General features: G+C 42.6%; 1 protein-coding gene, 1 long non-coding RNA gene and 1 other non-coding gene across 7 annotated transcripts; 2 read left to right on the top strand and 1 right to left on the bottom strand.

Annotated features, from left to right (window-relative positions):
- Positions 1–2486: 2486 nt before the first annotated feature.
- On the bottom strand, positions 2487–9943 carry PURA (purine rich element binding protein A). Of its 5 annotated transcripts, none has more exons than XM_075996120.1 (2): positions 9507–9943; positions 2487–3729 (listed from the first exon to the last, which is right to left on the bottom strand). In XM_075996120.1, exon 2 carries the CDS (start codon positions 3586–3588, stop codon positions 2617–2619), a length of 972 nt encoding a protein of 323 aa, XP_075852235.1. In that variant the 5' UTR covers positions 3589–3729; positions 9507–9943; the 3' UTR covers positions 2487–2616. The 5 variants fall into 5 exon arrangements, with proteins under 5 accessions (XP_075852235.1, XP_012604512.1, XP_075852237.1 ...); XM_012749058.3 differs by having other exon boundaries at positions 9644–9943; XM_075996122.1 differs by having other exon boundaries at positions 9847–9941.
- Positions 9126–15356, top strand: LOC105862623 (uncharacterized). Its single transcript, XR_012913964.1, has 3 exons — positions 9126–9247; positions 11293–11369; positions 13308–15356. It is a non-coding gene; the product is annotated as an uncharacterized LOC105862623 (long non-coding RNA).
- LOC142863428 (U7 small nuclear RNA) lies at positions 14974–15035 on the top strand. Its single transcript, XR_012914194.1, has one exon. It is a non-coding gene; the product is annotated as a U7 small nuclear RNA (small nuclear RNA).
- Positions 15357–19104: the final 3748 nt, after the last annotated feature.

The following is a 19104-nucleotide window of genomic DNA, read 5'->3' as shown; positions in this document are numbered from 1 at the left end:
TGCACAATACATGTGCTTCTTGATCCGGTAGGATTCCAAGCAGAATCTGAAGTCTATAGGTAAGAAAGGCTTCACTTTAGGTAACTCTGATCCTAAAGAAAACCTCATGAAAGAACTCGCATCTCAAAGAAAGGACACTTTGCCTAAGTTTGCTGTGTTTTTGTTGACTTGCACTACTTATTGCTGGCTACTATGAAACACTGATCTAGGAGTACTCCAACAACCTGTAGTACAAGGCTTAACTTTAAGCTATAGTAAACAAGAGACAAAATCAAAGCAATTCTCTTTCCTAATTAATAACAGCACATAGAATGCAGTCTTTTCCATATCACAGTTAAAGTACAGTGAACAAAACAGCTCAACAAACCTTAAGACAAAAAAGTGCAGGTTATTAATGTTTACATGCAATTGATAAGCATTCCAAATGTCACATTATGCACTGTAAAAGCTCAACTTTACTATATGGAAATAAGAAAAATGCACCTTAGGGGAAGGGGAAAAGCAATTTAATCATTTCCAGTGATTTTGTAAGTAAAGAAACTCTTAACTACTGTACGGTCACCTCATATTTAACATTGTATGAATATTAAAAGCAAACAATTTAATGGGAAAATGCACAGTACAATGAAAATAGCTTGTTATTCAACACATACAGTAGATCTCAAAAACAAAGACAACACACTCAACCAGGGAGCTTAAAAATATCAAATCAAAACCCAAAGAACCAGCAGAAAAAAAAAAATCCTTCAAAAAGACAACTGTTTCACCTTCCTAGGCCAATGCTTTACAATATGAGAAGCACTGATACCTTCCCGCTCCTACAGGTGGTGTCTTCTACATACAGCAGTTAGATCTATATGGCTGGATTTGCCAAGAAACAATTCCATCCCCAGAACTCTGTCAGACAAGATCCTTTTTTCTTTTTTCTTTTTTTTTTTACCAAAATACTTTCTACAGAATTCCAAACCAAAATGTACTGTTTAAGGCATCTTTTTTATAACATTTTCTCTTCACTCAAAGATGATAGTCATGCAGCAGTTTAATGATAAAAATATATTAATATTTTACTATACAGCAGCAAGAAGTTAGTTGTCAATTAAAAGCACACAAACATCTTTAAATGAAAACCTGTAAAAGACTATCGTTACAAACAATTTCAGTTTGGAGGACACCAGCTTGATAAAGTGCTCTCCTAAGCTTTGCATTTTCATACCCTACACCTTGAATATATGAGTTATAGAACATACTTTTGATAGAAGGCTTGTACACTTGGGGAACACAAATACACTTAGCATATAATGTAGCCAGTAATAACTAGCACCACAGCTACATGGAAATCCTTTACATACACCAACTTGGCTTTCACTTTTAAACTCAGAATCCATGGCTCAGTAGGATAACTAATTGTGTTGCTCTGCTTTTTAACAGGTCTACATAGTTAATAGCACTGGCAAAAATCAAAGGATAGCTTCAGACCTCTTACAAGTTTAGGAGACAGTGCTAGTGACCACAAATAGACTCACTACCTGATGTCCAAGTACAGGTTCACTGGAAATTGCTGCACGTTAGTTTTTTAAAATCTTTCTACACATAATAAAAAAAATATATTATGAACGATACAAGTACATCTCATATACACAATAATGACAAAACACCTACTCAGTCAAAGCAAACAGATGCAGAAAAATATTATGGGAGATTTCCTTTTTCTTTCTTTCTTTTTCCTTTTACTATTTGAATAACTTTGGTTCCAACCATAAAAATCACAACTTAGCAAATTTCATTTAAATGCCTTTTTTTAATAATTTCTTCATGTTCACAGAAGTTTCACTGACCATTTTTATATGTTTAAGGTCCAGATGCAATGCATATTGTATAAAAGAGAGCACTTATTGTTTACCTTGCATGAATTAAACCTACGTACCTTTAACTCTACAAACTTCTGCATAACATTTAGACAAAGCTCAGACACACAGCATGCCTAGCCCTCATATATATACACATCTCTAATCACAGGTATATAGGGTGTCAAATATACTATAATAACCTCCATGTAAGGTTTGAAATTTGGTAACAAAATGAGAAAAACTAAAAATATTATTTTACGTGTTCTAAAATATCTCTTTTTTGTGCTAAAGTCAAATGTTAGCTCAACATGAAAAGGACTTTTATATAATTCAGCAATATTATAATCTTGACCATTTTGCAAACACTTTAATAATAATAGCTTAAACGTGTACAAAAGTTCTTGGTTAATTAGGGAAATAAACACTCAGTTCTTTATATTTTTTAATCAAGTAGGAAACACAGTTCATATAATGTTATTACTTTTTGTATTTTTTTGTTTTTGTTTTTAGCAGCTGCTTACTGTTTTATATGGTGGATAAAGTGGACAACATCCAGCGATGGGTGGCAAGTCAAGAAGAGAAACTGTCAGTTGGTGGAGGTTCTGTGGGTGGTGCTCCCTTGGAGTTAACAGTTATATCTTTTTTTTTTTAAACTTTTAAACTTTTTATTTTCTCTCTTTCTTTACAGTATATTTTCTCTGTGTTTGTGGCTGTGTGTGTGTGTGTATGTGTGTATGCATGTGTGTGTGGGGGTTTTCATTCAGTTTGATCAATCTTCTTCCCCTTCCTCCTCACCCTGCAGTAACAGGGTGGCAGCGGCAGTCTCCTCCTGCTGCTGCTGCTGCTGCTGGTGGAGCTGCTCACAGGCAGCCCGCTTCTCCCTCTGCTTCTCTTGAATCTTCTTCATCTCCTCCGAGTACTTGCAAAAGGTGTGTCCAAACTTGGCCCACACCTTATAGGGCACGGTGATGGAGTTGCGGTAGGTGGGCTTCACCTCGCTCACTCGCATAAACACACCGTACTTGTTGGAGCCCACATCGAAGAAGAAGCGCTTGTTGTCCACAGTCAAGGAGGTGCCCTCGGGCAGCTCAGCCGGCTCCTCCTCCACTCCGTAGTCGTCGATGAGCTTGGCCAGAGCGTCACGGAACTCGATGAGCCCCTGTGCGGGCAGCGCAATGGTCTGGCCCTGCGTGGAGCCCAGGCCAGGCCCCCGGTTGACCGTCTGGCGGATGCGCAGGAAGCGGCCGCGCTGGTTCTCCTTGAGATCCATGTAGTACTTGCGGTTCTCGCGCACCAGGAACTCGCTCTTGAGCGCCCGGCGCGGCTCGTCCTGTGCCTGGGCCAGGTCGGGCGGCTGGCTGGGGCCCAGCTGTGCGTAGTGCTCGATGAAGTCGCCCAGGTAGTCGCGGAACTCCACAGCCACTGACATGGAGAGAGTGAGACGGCTCTTGTTGCCGCCCGCGCCCACCTCAGCGATCTTGAGGAAGCGGCCCTTGGCGTTCTGCTTCACGTCCAGGTAGAAGCGCTTGTTCTGGATGTCCACCCGCTTGGAGGCCAGCTCCTGCGTCTCGTGCTGCAGCCCCCCCGGGGCCCCGCCGCCGCCGCCGCCACCACTGCCGCCGCCGCCCCCGCCGCCACCACCGCCCCCGCCGGAGCCTGAGCCTGAGCCCGGGTGCCCCAGGGAGCCGCCCGAGCCCAGAGCCGCACCACCCTGCTCGCTGCCGCTGTCTCGGTCCGCCATGATGCTGCGCTCCGCTGCCGCGCCGCCGCCGCCTGCCGCTCCGCCCGCCGCCTCAGTCGCCTCAGCCGCCGCTGCTTTCCCTCCCCGGCTCCGCCTGCTGCCGCCGCAACCCCCACAGCCAGTCAGCCACTCTCGCGAGATCTGCGGGAGAGACCAGACAGACGAGACCCGGTAACAGGGCACTGACTCCCCAGTACAGTAGCAGGGCGCCCTACTGTACGCGCCCACCCGCCTGCCAGCACGTGACCTGCGCCCCCTCCCCGCTGCTAGCTGCCAGCCCCCGTCCGCCCGACCGCCAGGCGGCGCCCACCCACCGGCCCTCACCCTACAACCCTGGCTGGGTGGGGGAGAGGGAGCAGGACGGGCCGCGTCGCAGCTGCCGCCACTGCCACCACCACCACCACCACCACCACTGTGGCTGTCGCTGTTGGCCAGACCCAAGCGGCCTTGGCCTGGGGAGTTTGGGGACTAGGGAAGAGAAGGGGACTCCCATACTAAGCACGGGGATCAGGCCTAAGCTCTTTTTTCCAGTGACCCCAAAGAGAGGATGTGGGGGGGAGGAGCCAGCGCAGCGCAGCACAGCCTGCTGCAGAGAGGGGACACCGAGTCACAGCCACCCCCTCCCATGCGGGCCTAAGTCAGACTAAACCCAGACAGGCCTGCCTGCCACCCAGCTGAGTTGTCTCCTACCGCAGAGCCCTGGCCGCAGAGGCAAGCGAGGAAGAGGAGAGAGGTGGTGCGGTGGTTACCCTTAGCTGCAGAAGGGGCTGCTGGGGATGAGGACGGGGCGTCAGCAGCAGTGGCGCGGAGCAGCAGACACCTAGCCTGTCCCTCCCCTCGCTCCCCCTCCCCGCGTACGCGGCAGCAGGCTCTGGCCTCAGATGATCCCGCTCCCCCCTCCCCCTAACTGCAGCCCCGCACAGTCGGGCGGGCGGGCGGGCGCACTCACCGGTGGGGGGAGCCGAGCAGAGGACAGTAGACGCACCAGGGCCGGGGTGCCCGCAGTGCCTGTTCCCGTCAGCTCTGCTCTTCCTCCCCAAACAACAATCAAAAAGAAACCCCACACTCACTCAAAAACCTGCAACCAGCCCCCCTTGGGACCATGACTGCCTGCCTGCCTCCCCCTCCTCCTTCTGAGATTTGGGGAAGGGGGGCACCCTACTCAGGGCCGAGCCAAGCCTGCGTTGCCGGCCAGCTCTGCAGATGAACCAGGCCCTGTCGAGCATTCAGACCCTAGCCCACTCTTCCTCCTCTCTGGAAGGACCCAGAATGGAGGAGAAAACTAAGCAGGCTTTCGGAAATTCATGAGCTAAAAATGTCAGGAATTTCCTGGGAAACGCAGTTCCTTACGGGATTCATTAAAGCAGGTTCACTTGCCCCTTTTACTCTTCCTCCAAGAAACTCGTATGTGTCAAGGAAAGCCCCCACTCCCTAAAAGTAAAACATTAAATGATCGCTGGTTTTTATGCAGGCAGCTAGGTTATGACCGTTAATTAACCAATGAGTCTTTGGACAGTGACAGCTAAAGGGAGATCTTCTCTGGTCTCAGAACATGGTTCAGGAGTAAAGAAGGGGCTCAGAAATAATCGATTTCTTTCCTACTAGATCTGATGCATAATCTAGGGCCTATGTCCCAGATAGGTAGTGAATGCTCATACTCCCTTCACTGCAGCCTTCAGCCCTGGCACTGTAGGAAAGCCCAGGCCTATCTCCAGGCCCCCCCCCCCAATGCTCCTACACTCTCCTCACCACCTTCTACAGGGGGCTAGGAGGATACAGACCACACAGCCTTTCCCCTGGCTTTCTCAAGTATAGATTGCTTCCTCCATCCTAACAAAAGTGTGCCTATTCCATCTGTGCGTTTCATTCCCATTGAGTGTACCCCTCTTCTCCCAAAAGTAAGGAGACCTGCCTCCCTCACTCTTAGCCTTAGTGACAACTGAGTTCATGGGTGTCCAGCTTCCTGGAAAACGGAAAGGTAAGAAGAGGACTAACGATCAAGAAACCAAGAGTAGTCAAGGATATAAGCCTTGTCAATGTCTGAACCCTCAAAGCCCCCTAATATATTCCTTCACCCCCTGGGCAAACCTGCCTGCTAGGTATTCACCGCTTCCTTTTTCTCTTAGTAACAGCCCCATTCTACTCAGCATTAGCGACTTCAGTTCTCAGTTGAAGTTTGCTACTTCTCACTAAAAAGGAAGAAACAGGGCAAAGCATCCTGGCCACCAAAGAGCAAACTGGGGCAGTCCTGTGAACCAGCCTCAGAACCACCCACCTATATCCATAGTAGTCCCTGAAATGGCTCTCTGAAGGGGAGGCCCACTCTAAGAGATAAAAACTCAGGCTTTGAGCCTCAAAAGGAACTTCCCCTTAATTTGGGGGCAATCTGTAGTACCACACGGGGCTCTCTGCATGCTGATTTTTCTGTACTTCCTTGCCTGTCCCCAAGTCTGTTGGGAAGGGGACACGGAACTTTTGGAGCACTTCCTACTGCACAAAAATACATGTGTGAAAAAGCGGAGCCTTTTCCAGGCTCACACAGTAGCGATCAGGACCCTGGATAGACCCCAGCCCCGCCAGTGACGCTAAGGCTGATAAGCAGGATCTCCGCACAGAATGGGGCGGGGCATTTTAGGCTCCCGCTAGTAAACTGAGGTTAAAATCTGGTGGAGTCCGATTTAGAAGGGCAGCTGCTCTTCCTCAAGAGTTCTCCTCGCGCTGAACCAAGCCCCTGCCCTCTAATGAGAACTCAAGGCAGCAAGAAGGCCAATGAGATTGTGATGATGGAGTCCTCCAGCCGGTCCCTGCCATTCTTCCTGCTGATGATCGCTGCCCCCGGACAGAAAACTGTCTCAGGACGGCTCACCTTCTTGGCCCAACTTCACAGTATAAATTTCTTGCCCTCCATCCTAAACGTTTATGTACAGGGGTTATGAAGAGTTAGAGTTTGGAAGTCCCTGATTTTCTGAAAAAGCAACTGCTACCAGGAACTACTTAGGTCCTCAACACAGAGATAACTGTTGTTTCTAGACAGAACACAAGTTAAATATCATTTGCGCACTTAAACTGGGGATTTTAAGTTCAAATCAGCCAACAACTGAGACCTGGACCTCTGCACATAAATAAGTACTTTATGCTATTCATTATATATGTATAAAGTTTCTGCCATTATATGTCAGCTTCTCTTACTTTATACATGTATCTAAAAAGCAAACGAGACTAATGGCTTTTCCAAAATAATTCAATGATAAATTGGAGATTTAGCATATATTCATGACTAAAACATGAGAGTTAATTTCAGGATAAGTTTTTTAAGTGTGGGCTTTTTCTCGGACTAAGGAGGAAGGCTGCTTTCCTTAGGCAATAGTGTACAGTAGTTGCCTTAAAAGGCAGCCTGGGAGGGGTGATTATTAACTTGCAGAAAAGTCTTAAAAAGTTTAGAACTTTAAATAGAATTTCAAAGTTATATTTGCATTGTAACATTGAAAACCCATTAGAAAATTTGTGGACTTAAAAAGACTTTTAGTCATTTGTTAATTATCTAAACAATATACTAACTTGGTAAATGAAAAGTCTGTTCTAGGGTCCAGTTGTTTCAATTTGTTACTTTAAAACAAATAGTTGTAAAATCAAATTTATAATTCCATGACAATGCAGGAAAGACAAAGGAAAAACGAAATATAATATGCAGCAAATTAATCAGCAGCAAGATATCCGCGTTAATGAAAAAATCATCAAAAAACAAACATTCCCTTTCTCCTCAAAATTTGCTTACACTTTAAAAACATGATAAATGTCTCTAGACTTCTTGAGCCCTTTTATTAACACCACACACATATTTTGAAGAGACTAAAGACTGCTTTATTTTTAATCCCATTATCTCTGTATTTAACAAACTCTCACCAATATAATATTGTGCGCAAGGAAACAGACATCAGGCAGAACAAAAAAGAAAAAAGCCTCAATTTTCCTCAGTCTGAACTACAGGTGATTCTGAAATAATCTAATTCAGCTTTGGTTTTTTGTAGTAAAAATCAACACACATTTACAAAATAAACTTGCAGAGAGGGTATCTACCTCTGGGTAGTAAACCCTTTTGTTTATAGAGTTCCCAACAGAAACAATATGTTGATTAATATTTTACAAAATCACAAATTTCCAAAATAAAAGAGAAGAACATTAAAACGTGTGTTTTCAATTGCTCCTTAGGTTAAACAACAGTCCTAAACCAGACAATTATTTTCAATACCTAAATCATTAAAACTAACTGAAATGTTGTACTGCAAATATTCAAACTGGAGGAATTACCCATTTCTTCTCATGGCTATCTACCAGAAAAATTAAGAGAAACTCTCAAGTAAATCTTAACATTTAACAACAACAACGACTAATAGTAACAGCATTTCACGGATCATTTTTTAAAAGCATGTTCCTTTTCTATAGCTCACCTAATCTTGAAAATTATGCCTCTTCAATGCTATTTTAATGTTTAGGATTAAAGATATGAATTAAACATTTAAAATATGAAGAGAACAATCCACGTGATAGAATCCTCGCAATTCCCAAATGTTTTCATTTTAAGCATCTGCAGAAGAGTTAAATAAATGTAGCACACATTCTAAATTCGATAAAAGATTCGGAGAACCCAACATTTTATGGACCCAAAAGGTCCAAAGAGAACCGATGTGAATATCAATAGCTCTCTCTCTTCCGCTTGATATTTAAATGGTTTTACTATTACTCAAAGGAATGAAATCAGCAACTCTCTCCACACTCTAGTCAACACTCCAATTTCCAAAGCCGCAATTCGCAAACGTCAGTTGGGCGGGGATGGTGGGGGGTCTTGAAGTAATCCAAAAATTCCTTTCCCCTCAGCTAGTCCACCAAAAGATGTTAAACCAAATCCAGCCTATTGTAAAGCACGGGGACCTCCCTTCCAAGGACACGGGACACGAGCACAGACACCACTGCGAAAAGCTGTTCAAAAGCACCTAGCCCGACAGAAACGTAAGGGGCCCACATCAGAACGAATTAGAACCCTCAGGAGGGTCCCGCAGACTCAGCGGAAATGAAGGCGGCATTTATTCAGGGTAGACAGCTACGAACCAAAGAAAGTTACCCCAGCCAGTCTCTTGGGCCTCTCTCTACCCAAGTTCAGGCTTATGACAGAGATATTTATGGGGTCCCTTCCCCTTCAAACATCACAGCCCGCCTCCGAGGCTCACTGTCGCTCAAAGGGAAGACCCTTCAGCTTCACATCCGTTCATTTTGCCCTCAAAGGCAGAGGAGCTGTCGAGCGGATCTAGGGCTGTGGGGCAGTAAAAATGCCTTGTTCGGGCCACCCATCTTTGGGCCTAGCTTCATCTGCGATGTCAGCACCAAAGGGTTTTTGTTTTGTTTTCTTTTGTTTTTACAACGCACCCTGGGCGGGTGTATGCACTGGGGGCGAGGGGGGGCGCGTTGAACCGAGGAATCCAGGCAGTGGAGCCTGGATTACAGAACGCTCCTTCCTCTCCCCTCCTTCCAGGGTTGCTGTGCTGGGAGTGTCGGCCACGTCTGGCGCACAGTCCCAGGCCCTGGGGCGAAGATGGTCAGGGGAAATGGGGCTCAAGGATTGCTAAGCAAATGGCATCACTGGTGGTCTCCACCGCCTGCAGAGGTAGGATTGTCTTTTTTCCTTTTTCAAGGGGCGTGTTATTTTGTTCTTTTTGGGGGATAGAAGGGGATTCATTCGTTCCTCGCTGCGGGGCGAGGGGGGGGGATGTTACTGCACAGCCTGGGTCCCCGAGAGGGAGGGTGCGGGGTTGTCTGCAATGGTACAATAATTATTCCCGTGCTGAGAGGGCAATTAGAGAGGACGTGGTGGGCGGCACCTCGAGCTGTGGCAGTGGCAGCAGGGAAGGTCGCGAGGGGCTTACCCGGGCGGGCGGGCGGGCGGGCGCTGTCCTGCCGCAGGTGAGGGAGGGCGCAGGCTGGAGGGAGGAAGGGCGCGCGCGAGGCAGGCGCTAGGCAAGCGCGAGGAGGGGGGAGGGGAGGAGGGCGCGCGCGCGCACACCTGTCCCGGACAACGGCGCTAGCCGAGCTGCGCCTCACTCGATCGAGCTCTGCGGGCTGAGCAGGGAGGAGGGCGGGCTGGCAGGCGGGGGCGGGACGCCGAGGGGAGGAGGAGGAGGCGGCTCGGAAGGCTGGCTCGGCTCTCGCTCGTTCTCCCTCCCGCGGGCAAGTCCGGCTCACACCCAGCTTCTCCCCCTCACTCACAGCCCCCTTGGCTCTCCCTCCTCCTCCTCCTTCCCCAGCGGGATCCGCTCGCCGCCGCCGCCGCCGCAGACGGCAAGTCGTGGCAGCCAGACGTCGGCGCGTAACCCGGCGCTCCGTGCGTGACTCTGGGCGACGTCAGCGCGCGCTCCGCGTTCGCCACCCCTCCTCCCCTCTCCGTGGCTCGCGCCATCGGCTCGCGCGTCCCTTGGTTTTGGTTGCCGCCGCGCGGGCCGCCAAGCGCACTCTCCTCCGCCCCCTTCTAGCGCGTGAACGCGCGCTCTCCGCCGTAGGCGCGTGAACATCCCGCAGCCCAGGCCCCGGAGCTCGTCTGAGGGAGCTGTCTGTGGCCTCTCTGCCCGCACTTCCTCCGCCCACCGCCCGGAGCGCCCCAAGTAGGACTTATCCCCTCGTTGGGCTTCTGAAGGCCGAGGCCAGGCTCTAGCGGGATAGAACCTTGTAGGAGCTGCGCCAGCTCCAAATTAGGGCCCTCAGCGTCGCTGCGGCTTCCGCTACCATCTCGTCACACGCCCCTCGCCCTCACACCGCCCCCATCTCTCTGAAAGGCAATGGGCCTTTCATCTCTCCGGAGGGTCTCACCTTGGACTTCAGACACCCGCTGAGAAGGGTGGAAAAGCAGAATTAACATAAAGAAGAAAGGCTAGACCACATTTGGGTTCTAGCCCCAGGAATCTTTGACAGGAAGCGCGGGTTGCTGCCTTGCCTCCCACGCAGAGTAGGTGAAGCCGGGCCCCTTTGAGGGAATGTGACTAAGGACAAAACCCTGATAAATATTTTTATGCGTCCTCGGTCGAGAGGGAGAGAGTAAAAGTTAATTTTCATACATTGCTATGCAAAGGCGAAATGCAGAGCTGTAAAATATTCTTTTAGACAGTTTTCTTGAAATCTTACCAGAAGTTTGACAAGGTTTTTGGTGCACGGTAACTGTTTGCCTCGCTTTGTATGCTGTGGAATCTCCGTTCCGCAACACTGCTTACATAGAATAACATGGATCAGCTAATAATTATCTGCTGTAAGATAAATGGAAAACTGCCTTTACCAGCTTTATCATTATTTAAATATACCTCTGAGAAGTCAACCTGTGATTTAGGAAAACTTAGTCATTGTCCTAAGCTATTTAACTGAGTATATGTTATTCTGAAATTACTTTGCAAATACACCACAAATACCCTTTTATTAGGCAATGGTAGACTTAAACTCACTTCTCAGAGGACCAGTTTCCCAGAAGGTTATCTAGTTCAGCCTGCAAAGCAAGCAGGAATGAGGTATAATGAATCCCATTTTATATATGAAAAACATGGAGTTACCAAAGTGTAAGTCAGTTGCTCGGAATTTCAAGGAGCCTGTCACGGATAGAGGGAAAAGCCTAGGTCTGTTGTCACCTGCTTTATCCACTAAACCAGAAATCCCTCAATTGTTTTCTTCCAGGTATCTTTTGATGCCCCCTCTTATATATTGTAGACAGTGCTGAATGGCTGAGAAGAATCCCAGAGGACTCTTAAAAGGTTTGAGTTTGAAATTTTCTGCATAGAAAATTACAGCTCAGTGATAAGTTATTGTGAAACAATTCAACTTACTAACAACAACAAAAGGCTTATTAATTCCTACAGATGAGAAAGGCTTATTAATTCCTACAGATGAGAAAATTTCTGACACTGCTTAAGATGATGGGTCATTTCTTTCGAATTGCTGCTTTATTCACCTCATCTTTAGGTGGCAGCACTACTATATAAATATTTTTTAAACTACAGTGTTCTGCAACTTAATATCCTAAAGAGTATTTTGTCCTAAATGTTTCCAACTATTATAGATTAGAAACTGGTGGAAATATGAAATCAGAGCTGAGAATGAGAATATTTAGGAGGTTCTAGAGAAGGAAAAACAGGCTGTCAGAGACATTAATAAAATTCATGGAGCTACTGAGAGAAAAGAATAGAAAGTATCCACAAAATTTTTTTTTAGGTTGATGAAGAGTGAGTAGCATCTTTAAGCCTGGTCTCTTATTGAAACATAGCTCAAGATATCTTTCCAAAGCAAACCATAGTTTCTAAATACTGCATATTTATCAAGCATTTATATGTTTAAAGTTGCTGGTTGTATAGTTGCCAGTACTCTAACTGCAATTTAAAAAGTCATGTGAAGTTTTTTCCCATTAAATAGCATCAAGCTGATGAATACCCTAAATAGGACTTTATTGTTGACCCTTGTTGAAGAGAACTCTTCTTGGCTTCTTTTCTGGCTTTCCTAAATTGTTCACGTACAAAGTAAACTACCATCACTGAAACTTAGACAAGTGAGAAGACAAACTGAACCAGATGTAAAATGGTGTAATTCTGTATCTTAATTTCCTCGACATTTTTTAGGGTAATAAATTGTGATATATGGGGATTATTTTGATCAAGTGTTTTCTAAGTAGAACTTTATCATAAATTTTGTGTATTTATAATACTTCTCCTTGTGCCCCTTTATCCAAGCAACCCAATAAAATTGCATTTACATGCGTTTCAAAATAGACTGCATTCGATTTACTACGTAAATATAGTTACCAAAGAATATGGAGATATGACAATCAGGAATGGGAAATAAAATTATTTCTGAATAGAGGATAAAGTACTAATAAACACTTTCTTGATGGAAGCTTCCATTTTTCTCAAGTCAAACTTGAGGGAGGAGTCTTAAGCAAATTGGTAGTACTCAAACTCGGCAGTATTATGTTAAGATTTTAAAGCTCTTTGGTGCCAGCAAATCATGCAGCCTGGGGGCCTTTGCTCCAAACTTCTGCCAACTCCATTTTGGCAGTAAAATGTTCTGTTGAGCAAAGTTTGCACGTGTTTAGGGTGTGAAGTGGCTCCTCAGGCATTTATCTGGTTTTATTCCAGTTTAGGGACTTGAAGACAAGGGTCAAACTTGTAAGACTTGTACAGTTCATATGTGCTCTGAAACAACAGACTATACTAGCAATCTTGAATTTTCATTTAAACGAGAATAGCTTTTTTCTTTGCTGGTGTTGGAATTATTGAAGTGGATCCTTTAGTTTACTCCTTAAATTGCTAACATGATATCAAACTAGTTCTCCTAAGCAGGTAAACAGGACCCACTCTGTTGAGGGTGTAAGGCTGGGAAAAATCATTCCTCCTTCTCTACTTACACCACCACCAAAATGTGTTTATTCAGATGAAACTCACCAAATAATAATATGCAACTTGAGAGCAAAGGGACCAGTAATTATTTAAACTTTATCTCATTTGTCAAATTTTATGTAACTATGAGCCCCTGATCTTTTTTAGTGTCATTCATCGGGCTTCATCTTTTGGATTGACCTCCTCCCATCCTGCAGTCATTGATTAATAACGCCTGAGCCAGATGTGTTTGCTAATTTGTCTTATTCCAAGGGTTCCTTTTCCTACAGAAAACATATAACCTCAATTTCTATTTTTTTAAAGGAATTCTAGTAGAAAATCCCTGCAGAATCTGGAATAACAGTTTGAAAGTTGGAGTATTTTCTTCTTATTCCTCATTTAAGAGTGAGTAATGGACAGAAAAAAAAGACAAAAGTAACAGGTATTGAAATGATACTATTGTCATACATTTACCATAATCAGTGGGATATCAATTTGTAGGTTACAAGTATTGTAATTTGAAAATGCCAGTTATTCTTGATAGTATTGTCAAGAGTGTGGCCTAAATTCTTATTTGCACCTTTTCCTTTTCTTTCTTTCTCTTTATTCATTAATTTATTTTTTTTTGAGACAGATTCTCACTCTGTTGCCTGGGCTAGAGCACTGTGGAGTCAGCCTAGCTCACAGCAACCTCAAACTCCTGGGCTCAAGCGATCCTCCTGCCTCAGCCTCCCAGGCAGCTGGGACTACAGGCACATGCCACCATGCCTGGATAATTTTTTTTCTATTTTTAGTTGTTTGGCTAATTTCTTTCTATTTATAGTAGAGATGGAGTGTTGCTCTTGCTGGGCTGGTCTCGAACTCCTGAGCTCAAGCAATCCTCCCGCCTCAGCCTCCCAGAGTGCTAGGATTACAGGCATGGGCTACCATGCCTGGCCATCTTTAAAAGTAATTCAGATGTCAGAATTAACACGGGGAAGAGGTTAGAGATGGAGAAGAAAGCCGGGCCTTTCCAAAGAATGAATCTATCTGAACTAGAAAGCACTGTTGAACTTTGTTGTATATTTTGTGGTAACCCTAAAATTCCTTTGCTTGCTTACTGTAAATATCAAGATGTTGCCATTTTACTACCTGGAATAAGACTAAATACAGTAAATATATAACATGCATACATACAACTGGATACCACTGCCTTCTGAGGCTATTCCAGGTCATTTTTACAACCTAATGCAGTAGCACTTGGCAATTAGATGAAGAAATTCAGTGGGAATTCTTTATATGGTGAGTAAAATGTGTTGGTAGGGGGAGGGAAATAAAGACAATACTCCAAGTGAAAAATACAAAGAAATTTATTTCTTTATTTTGTGTTACAGTAATTTTTTTAACTTTTGAATATGCTTTTTTCTTCTTGTCTACTTAAATAAACAAAATACTCAAATAAAATTATTTATTAAATGTAAATGCAACGACAATGAGACATCATCTCACCCCAGTTAAAATGGCTTTTATCAAAAAGACGAAGAATAACAGATGCTGGTAAGGATGTGGAGAAGGGGGGACCCTCATATATTGTTCATGGAAATGTAAATTAGTATAACCACTATGGAAAATTATATGGAGGATTCTCAAAAAAGTAAAAATAAAATTACCATGTGATACAGCAATTCCACTACTGAGTATATATCCAGAAGAAAGGAAATCAGTATATTGAAGAGATAACCGCACTCTAATGTTTATTGCAGCACTACTCACAATAGCCAAAATAGGGAATCAACCTAAGTGCCCATCAATGGATGATGAATGGATAAAGAAAATGGAATATTATTCAGCCAAAAAAAGAATGAAATCCTGTCATTTGCAGCAACATGGGCAGAACCGGAGGCCATTATGTTAAGTGATATAACCCAAGCACAGAAAGACAAATATCACATGTTCTCACTCATGTGGGAGCTAAAAAGAGTGTATCTCATAAAGATAGAAAGTAGATTAGCAGTGTAACAGCTCTATTAGAATTTGTCTAGCAGGTCTTCCAGCCCTTACTGGAAGGCCCTATTAAAAAAAAAAAAAGAAAGTAGATTAGCAGTTACCAGCCGCTGGGAAGGGTAGGGGTGAAGGGATGATGAAGAGAAGTTGATTAGTGGGTACAAATATACACTTAGAAGAAGAAATAAGACCTAGTGTTTGATGGAGCAGTAGGGTGACTTTAGTTTACAACAATCTATTGTATATTTCACATTAGCTAGAGGTGAATAATTTGAATGTTTGTAGCATAAAGAAAACTTTAAGGTGATAGATGTCTCAATTACATCAATTTGATCTTTACAAATTATATGAATGTATTAACAATGTATCCCCAAAGTATACACATTTATTATGTACCAATAAAAAATAAAAAATTTAAGGTACCAAAAAGTAAATGTAATGATTAGTTTTACTTCTTAGTAAATCAGTATTTACTTGATAAGTATGTGTATGATAAAGAAATGTTTTTTGTATTACTATTTTGGAATCTCATTAATAGATAAAGTACATAAACAATACAATTTATGTTTAGATGGCTTCCCCCCCCCCCAATTTGAGCTTCTATGTGGAAAGTAGGTATGACCTAATGACCTATTATATCAGGACTAGTTCTTGGAATCCTTTGCTGTTTATCAGTCAACCTTATTTTCTTGGGTCATTTGTTGAACAATATTTTTCGAGTACCTATTTGACAGACATTGTTCTAGATTCTTGAACAGTAAGAAGTTTCTGCTCTCATAGAGTTTCTAGTCTATGTAAGATAGTAAGACAGATAGTAAACAAATACATAATGCTAGATAGTGATAAGAGCTAAAAATAAAAAAATAGGAAAGTTTCTGTGTGATTATGTGTGAATGTATGTGCATACCTCCCACCTTATATTTTAAATAGAGTGATCAAGGAATCCTCTCTGAAGAAGTAACATTTGAACAGATATCTTTTCTTTCTTTCTTTTCCTCTTTTTCTTTCTTTTCTCCTTCCTTCCTTCCTTCTCTCTATCTCTCTCTTCCTTTCTTTCTTTTTTTTCTTCCTTTTCTCTTTGTTTCTTCCCTTCCTTTCCTTTTCCTTCCTTTTTCCTTTCCTCTCCTTTTCTTTCCCTTCCCTTTCCTCCCCTTCTCCTCCCTTCCCTTTCCTTTCTTTTCTTTCTTGACAGGATTTCCCTCTGTTGCCTAGGCTAGAGTGCAGTAGTGCAATCATAGCTCACTGTAACTTTGAACTCCTGGGCTCAAGAGATCCTCCCACCTCAGCCTCCCCTGTAGCTAGGACTACAGGTGTGTACCACCACACTCAGGTAATTTTTTAAATTTTTTGTAGATATGTTGCACGTGTCCAGTTTTCCTGTTAATGTGGTCTTTCACTATCCTTTTCCTTTCCTCTGAATGCCTTTGGATAATTATGAGGCACCTTCTTTATTGTTGTGGTCTTGTCAGATGTAAGATCACATTAAAAATACAAGGATATACAAGGAAGTCAAACATTTCAATAGCAAAAAACTCCAAACAATCCTACTGAAAAATGGGCAAATGATCTGAATAGACATTTCTCAAGAGAAGGCATAAAAATGACCAAGAAATATATGAAAAAATGCTCAATGTCACTAATCATCAGGAAAATGCCAAATCAAAACCACAATGAGATATCATCTTGCCCCAGTTAGGATGGCTATTATCAGAAAGACAAAAAAATAACAAATGCTGGCAAGGATGCAGAGAAAAGGGAACTCTCATACGCTGCTGGTGGGAATGTAAACTAGTACAGCCATTGTGGAGAACCGTATGGAGGGTCCTCAGAAAACTACAAATAGAACTACCATATGATCTAGCAATCCCACTATTGGCATTTATCCAAAGGAAAGGAAATATGTATGTCAAAGAGACATCTACACCCCTGTGTTTATTGTAGCACTATTCACAATAGCCAAGATATGGAATCAACCAAAAAAATCCAACAACAGATGAATGGATAAAGAAAATGTGGTATATATACACAACAAAATACTATATGGTCATAAAAAATGATAGGAATGAAATCCTGTCATTTGTGGCAACACGGAACTAGAGAACATGTTAAGTGAAATAAACCAGGAACAGAAAGTTAAACACCGCATGTTCTCACTCATGCAAAAGCTAAAAAAAGTTGATTTCATACAGTTTAAAAGTAGAGCAGAGGATACTAGAGTCTGGGAAGGATGGGAGGAAAGGGAATATAGGGAGAGATTTGCTAAAGGATAGAAAATTACATTTGGAATAAATTCTAGTTATTTACAGCACTACATATGATGACTATAGTTAACAATAATATATTGTTATATTATTGCACTATATGATAACTATAGTTAACAATAATATATCATGTAGTTTCAAATAGCTAGGAGGAGTATATTGAATGTTCCCAACGCAAAAAAATGATAAATATTTGAGATGATGGATATGCTAATTACCTTACTCTGATCATTATACATTGTCTGTATCAAAACATCACTATGTACCCTTTAAATATGTCCAATTATGTCAATTTAAAAATTAAATTTAAAAAATTTGGATCTAGTTTGCTTAGCAGTGGCACTCATTAAATAAAGCTCTGTCACTGCTTTGTAGGGTTCTCTCACTCAATGAATTGCATAATTTGCTTTAGATTTGCTTTTACTCTAGGCATATTAAATTTGTATTTTTGAGTTGGAATTGATTTTGTTTTCATTAGTTTGTTCTCAGGTAAGAGTTTTCCCATAAACAATCAGAAACTGAGATAGTTTCTGTTATTTTTATTTATTTTTGATCCTATAAAAGCAGGATGGATTGAGCATGTATTGTATCATGAGATTTGTCAAAGACTCTATTATGACTGTGTGACATGGATAGGGTCCATTTGAATATGTATAGTATATTGAACTTTCCAAGTACCTGTTTTTGATTGTCCCAGAGATCTATTGTAGGCATTAAACAAATCACATTAGTTGTTCTCTGTGAAAATTACTTTGTTGTCCTTGAATACAAAGATGAAGGTTCTGACACACTGTCTGTAAAGCATTGTCTTTTGTGTAATATTGATAGACTTGTTCAGAGCCAAACACAATTCCTTTGGGGTCACTCAACAGCTCATGTTTGTTAAGTTTAGGGGTTTAGTTCATGGCCACCAGAGCTAAACAGGAATTAAACTCATTGATTTTACCTTACTAGCACAATGCTGAACCAAATGAGCAATCAAGTCAGTTATTGCCGAGAAGGAAAAAAGAGAGACTGAAAATATGTATATGTATTGAGATTGGCTATAAAGTACATCAGTTTATTATATAAGAAATTGAGGGTTTTGCCAAGGCTCACCTTGGGTAACTTTCTCCTTCTATCTCATGAGAGATCTAAAAAAATGAGGATTTTTGTCCCCCTAAGATCATGCCCCAGAGACATAGCTTTTCTCCACTAATTCCTCTGCCATATTTTACCACCATAGTGTCCAGCACAAAATTTTTGAGGCACACCAGTGATATTTACCAAGAAGTAACAATGTGTTGGGGGGTACAAGTTTAATAGTTAACAATTTACCTCAATTGAATAAAAGCACACATTAATGAATTCATGTGATAAACAACCTTAACTCTTCTGTTTTTCCTAATTTTTAATTGGGAGACCCCTCCTCTATTCGGTATGGTGGTCAAGAACATGAGTCTGTGTAACTTATAATTTCCAGGGTTCAAAACTCTGCCTTCAAATTCCTGTATGACTTTGGGCAAATTACTTACTCTTTGTAGACCCCAGTTTCCTCATTTATCAAATGAGGATGATAATACCAACTACCACATAGGTATATTATAAAGATTAAATTAGTTAATTCACTAACTAAATTAGTTAAGAAGCACTTAGAAGAATATCAGGCACATAGTAAGTAAGTACTCAATAAATGTGAACTCCCACCTCCTGAGGCACCACATTTTTCTGCCCTCTCCAGATCGAAGCCAAGCACGCTCTCTGTCTCTCTCATTCTTTCTTTTTTTCTCCATATTTCAGACTCACAGAGGATAAGGCCTTTTAGGGACTAGGCTCCCATATATTACTATCTTCAGGCCTAAGATTAAAACTGTCCTCTTTCTCATGACTAGATTCAT

The sequence above is a fragment of the Microcebus murinus genome, chromosome 21, assembly GCF_040939455.1.
Source record: "Microcebus murinus isolate Inina chromosome 21, M.murinus_Inina_mat1.0, whole genome shotgun sequence".
Classification (NCBI taxonomy): Eukaryota; Metazoa; Chordata; class Mammalia; order Primates; family Cheirogaleidae; genus Microcebus; species Microcebus murinus.
The sequence above is the reverse complement of the archived record's forward strand: the minus strand, read 5'-3'. Positions and strand labels throughout refer to the sequence as shown.

Coding starts and splice junctions, on each gene's coding strand:
- PURA (XM_075996120.1), bottom strand. CDS start 3,588: ATGGCGGACCGAGACAGCGGCAGCGAGCAGGGTGGTGCGGCTCTGGGC.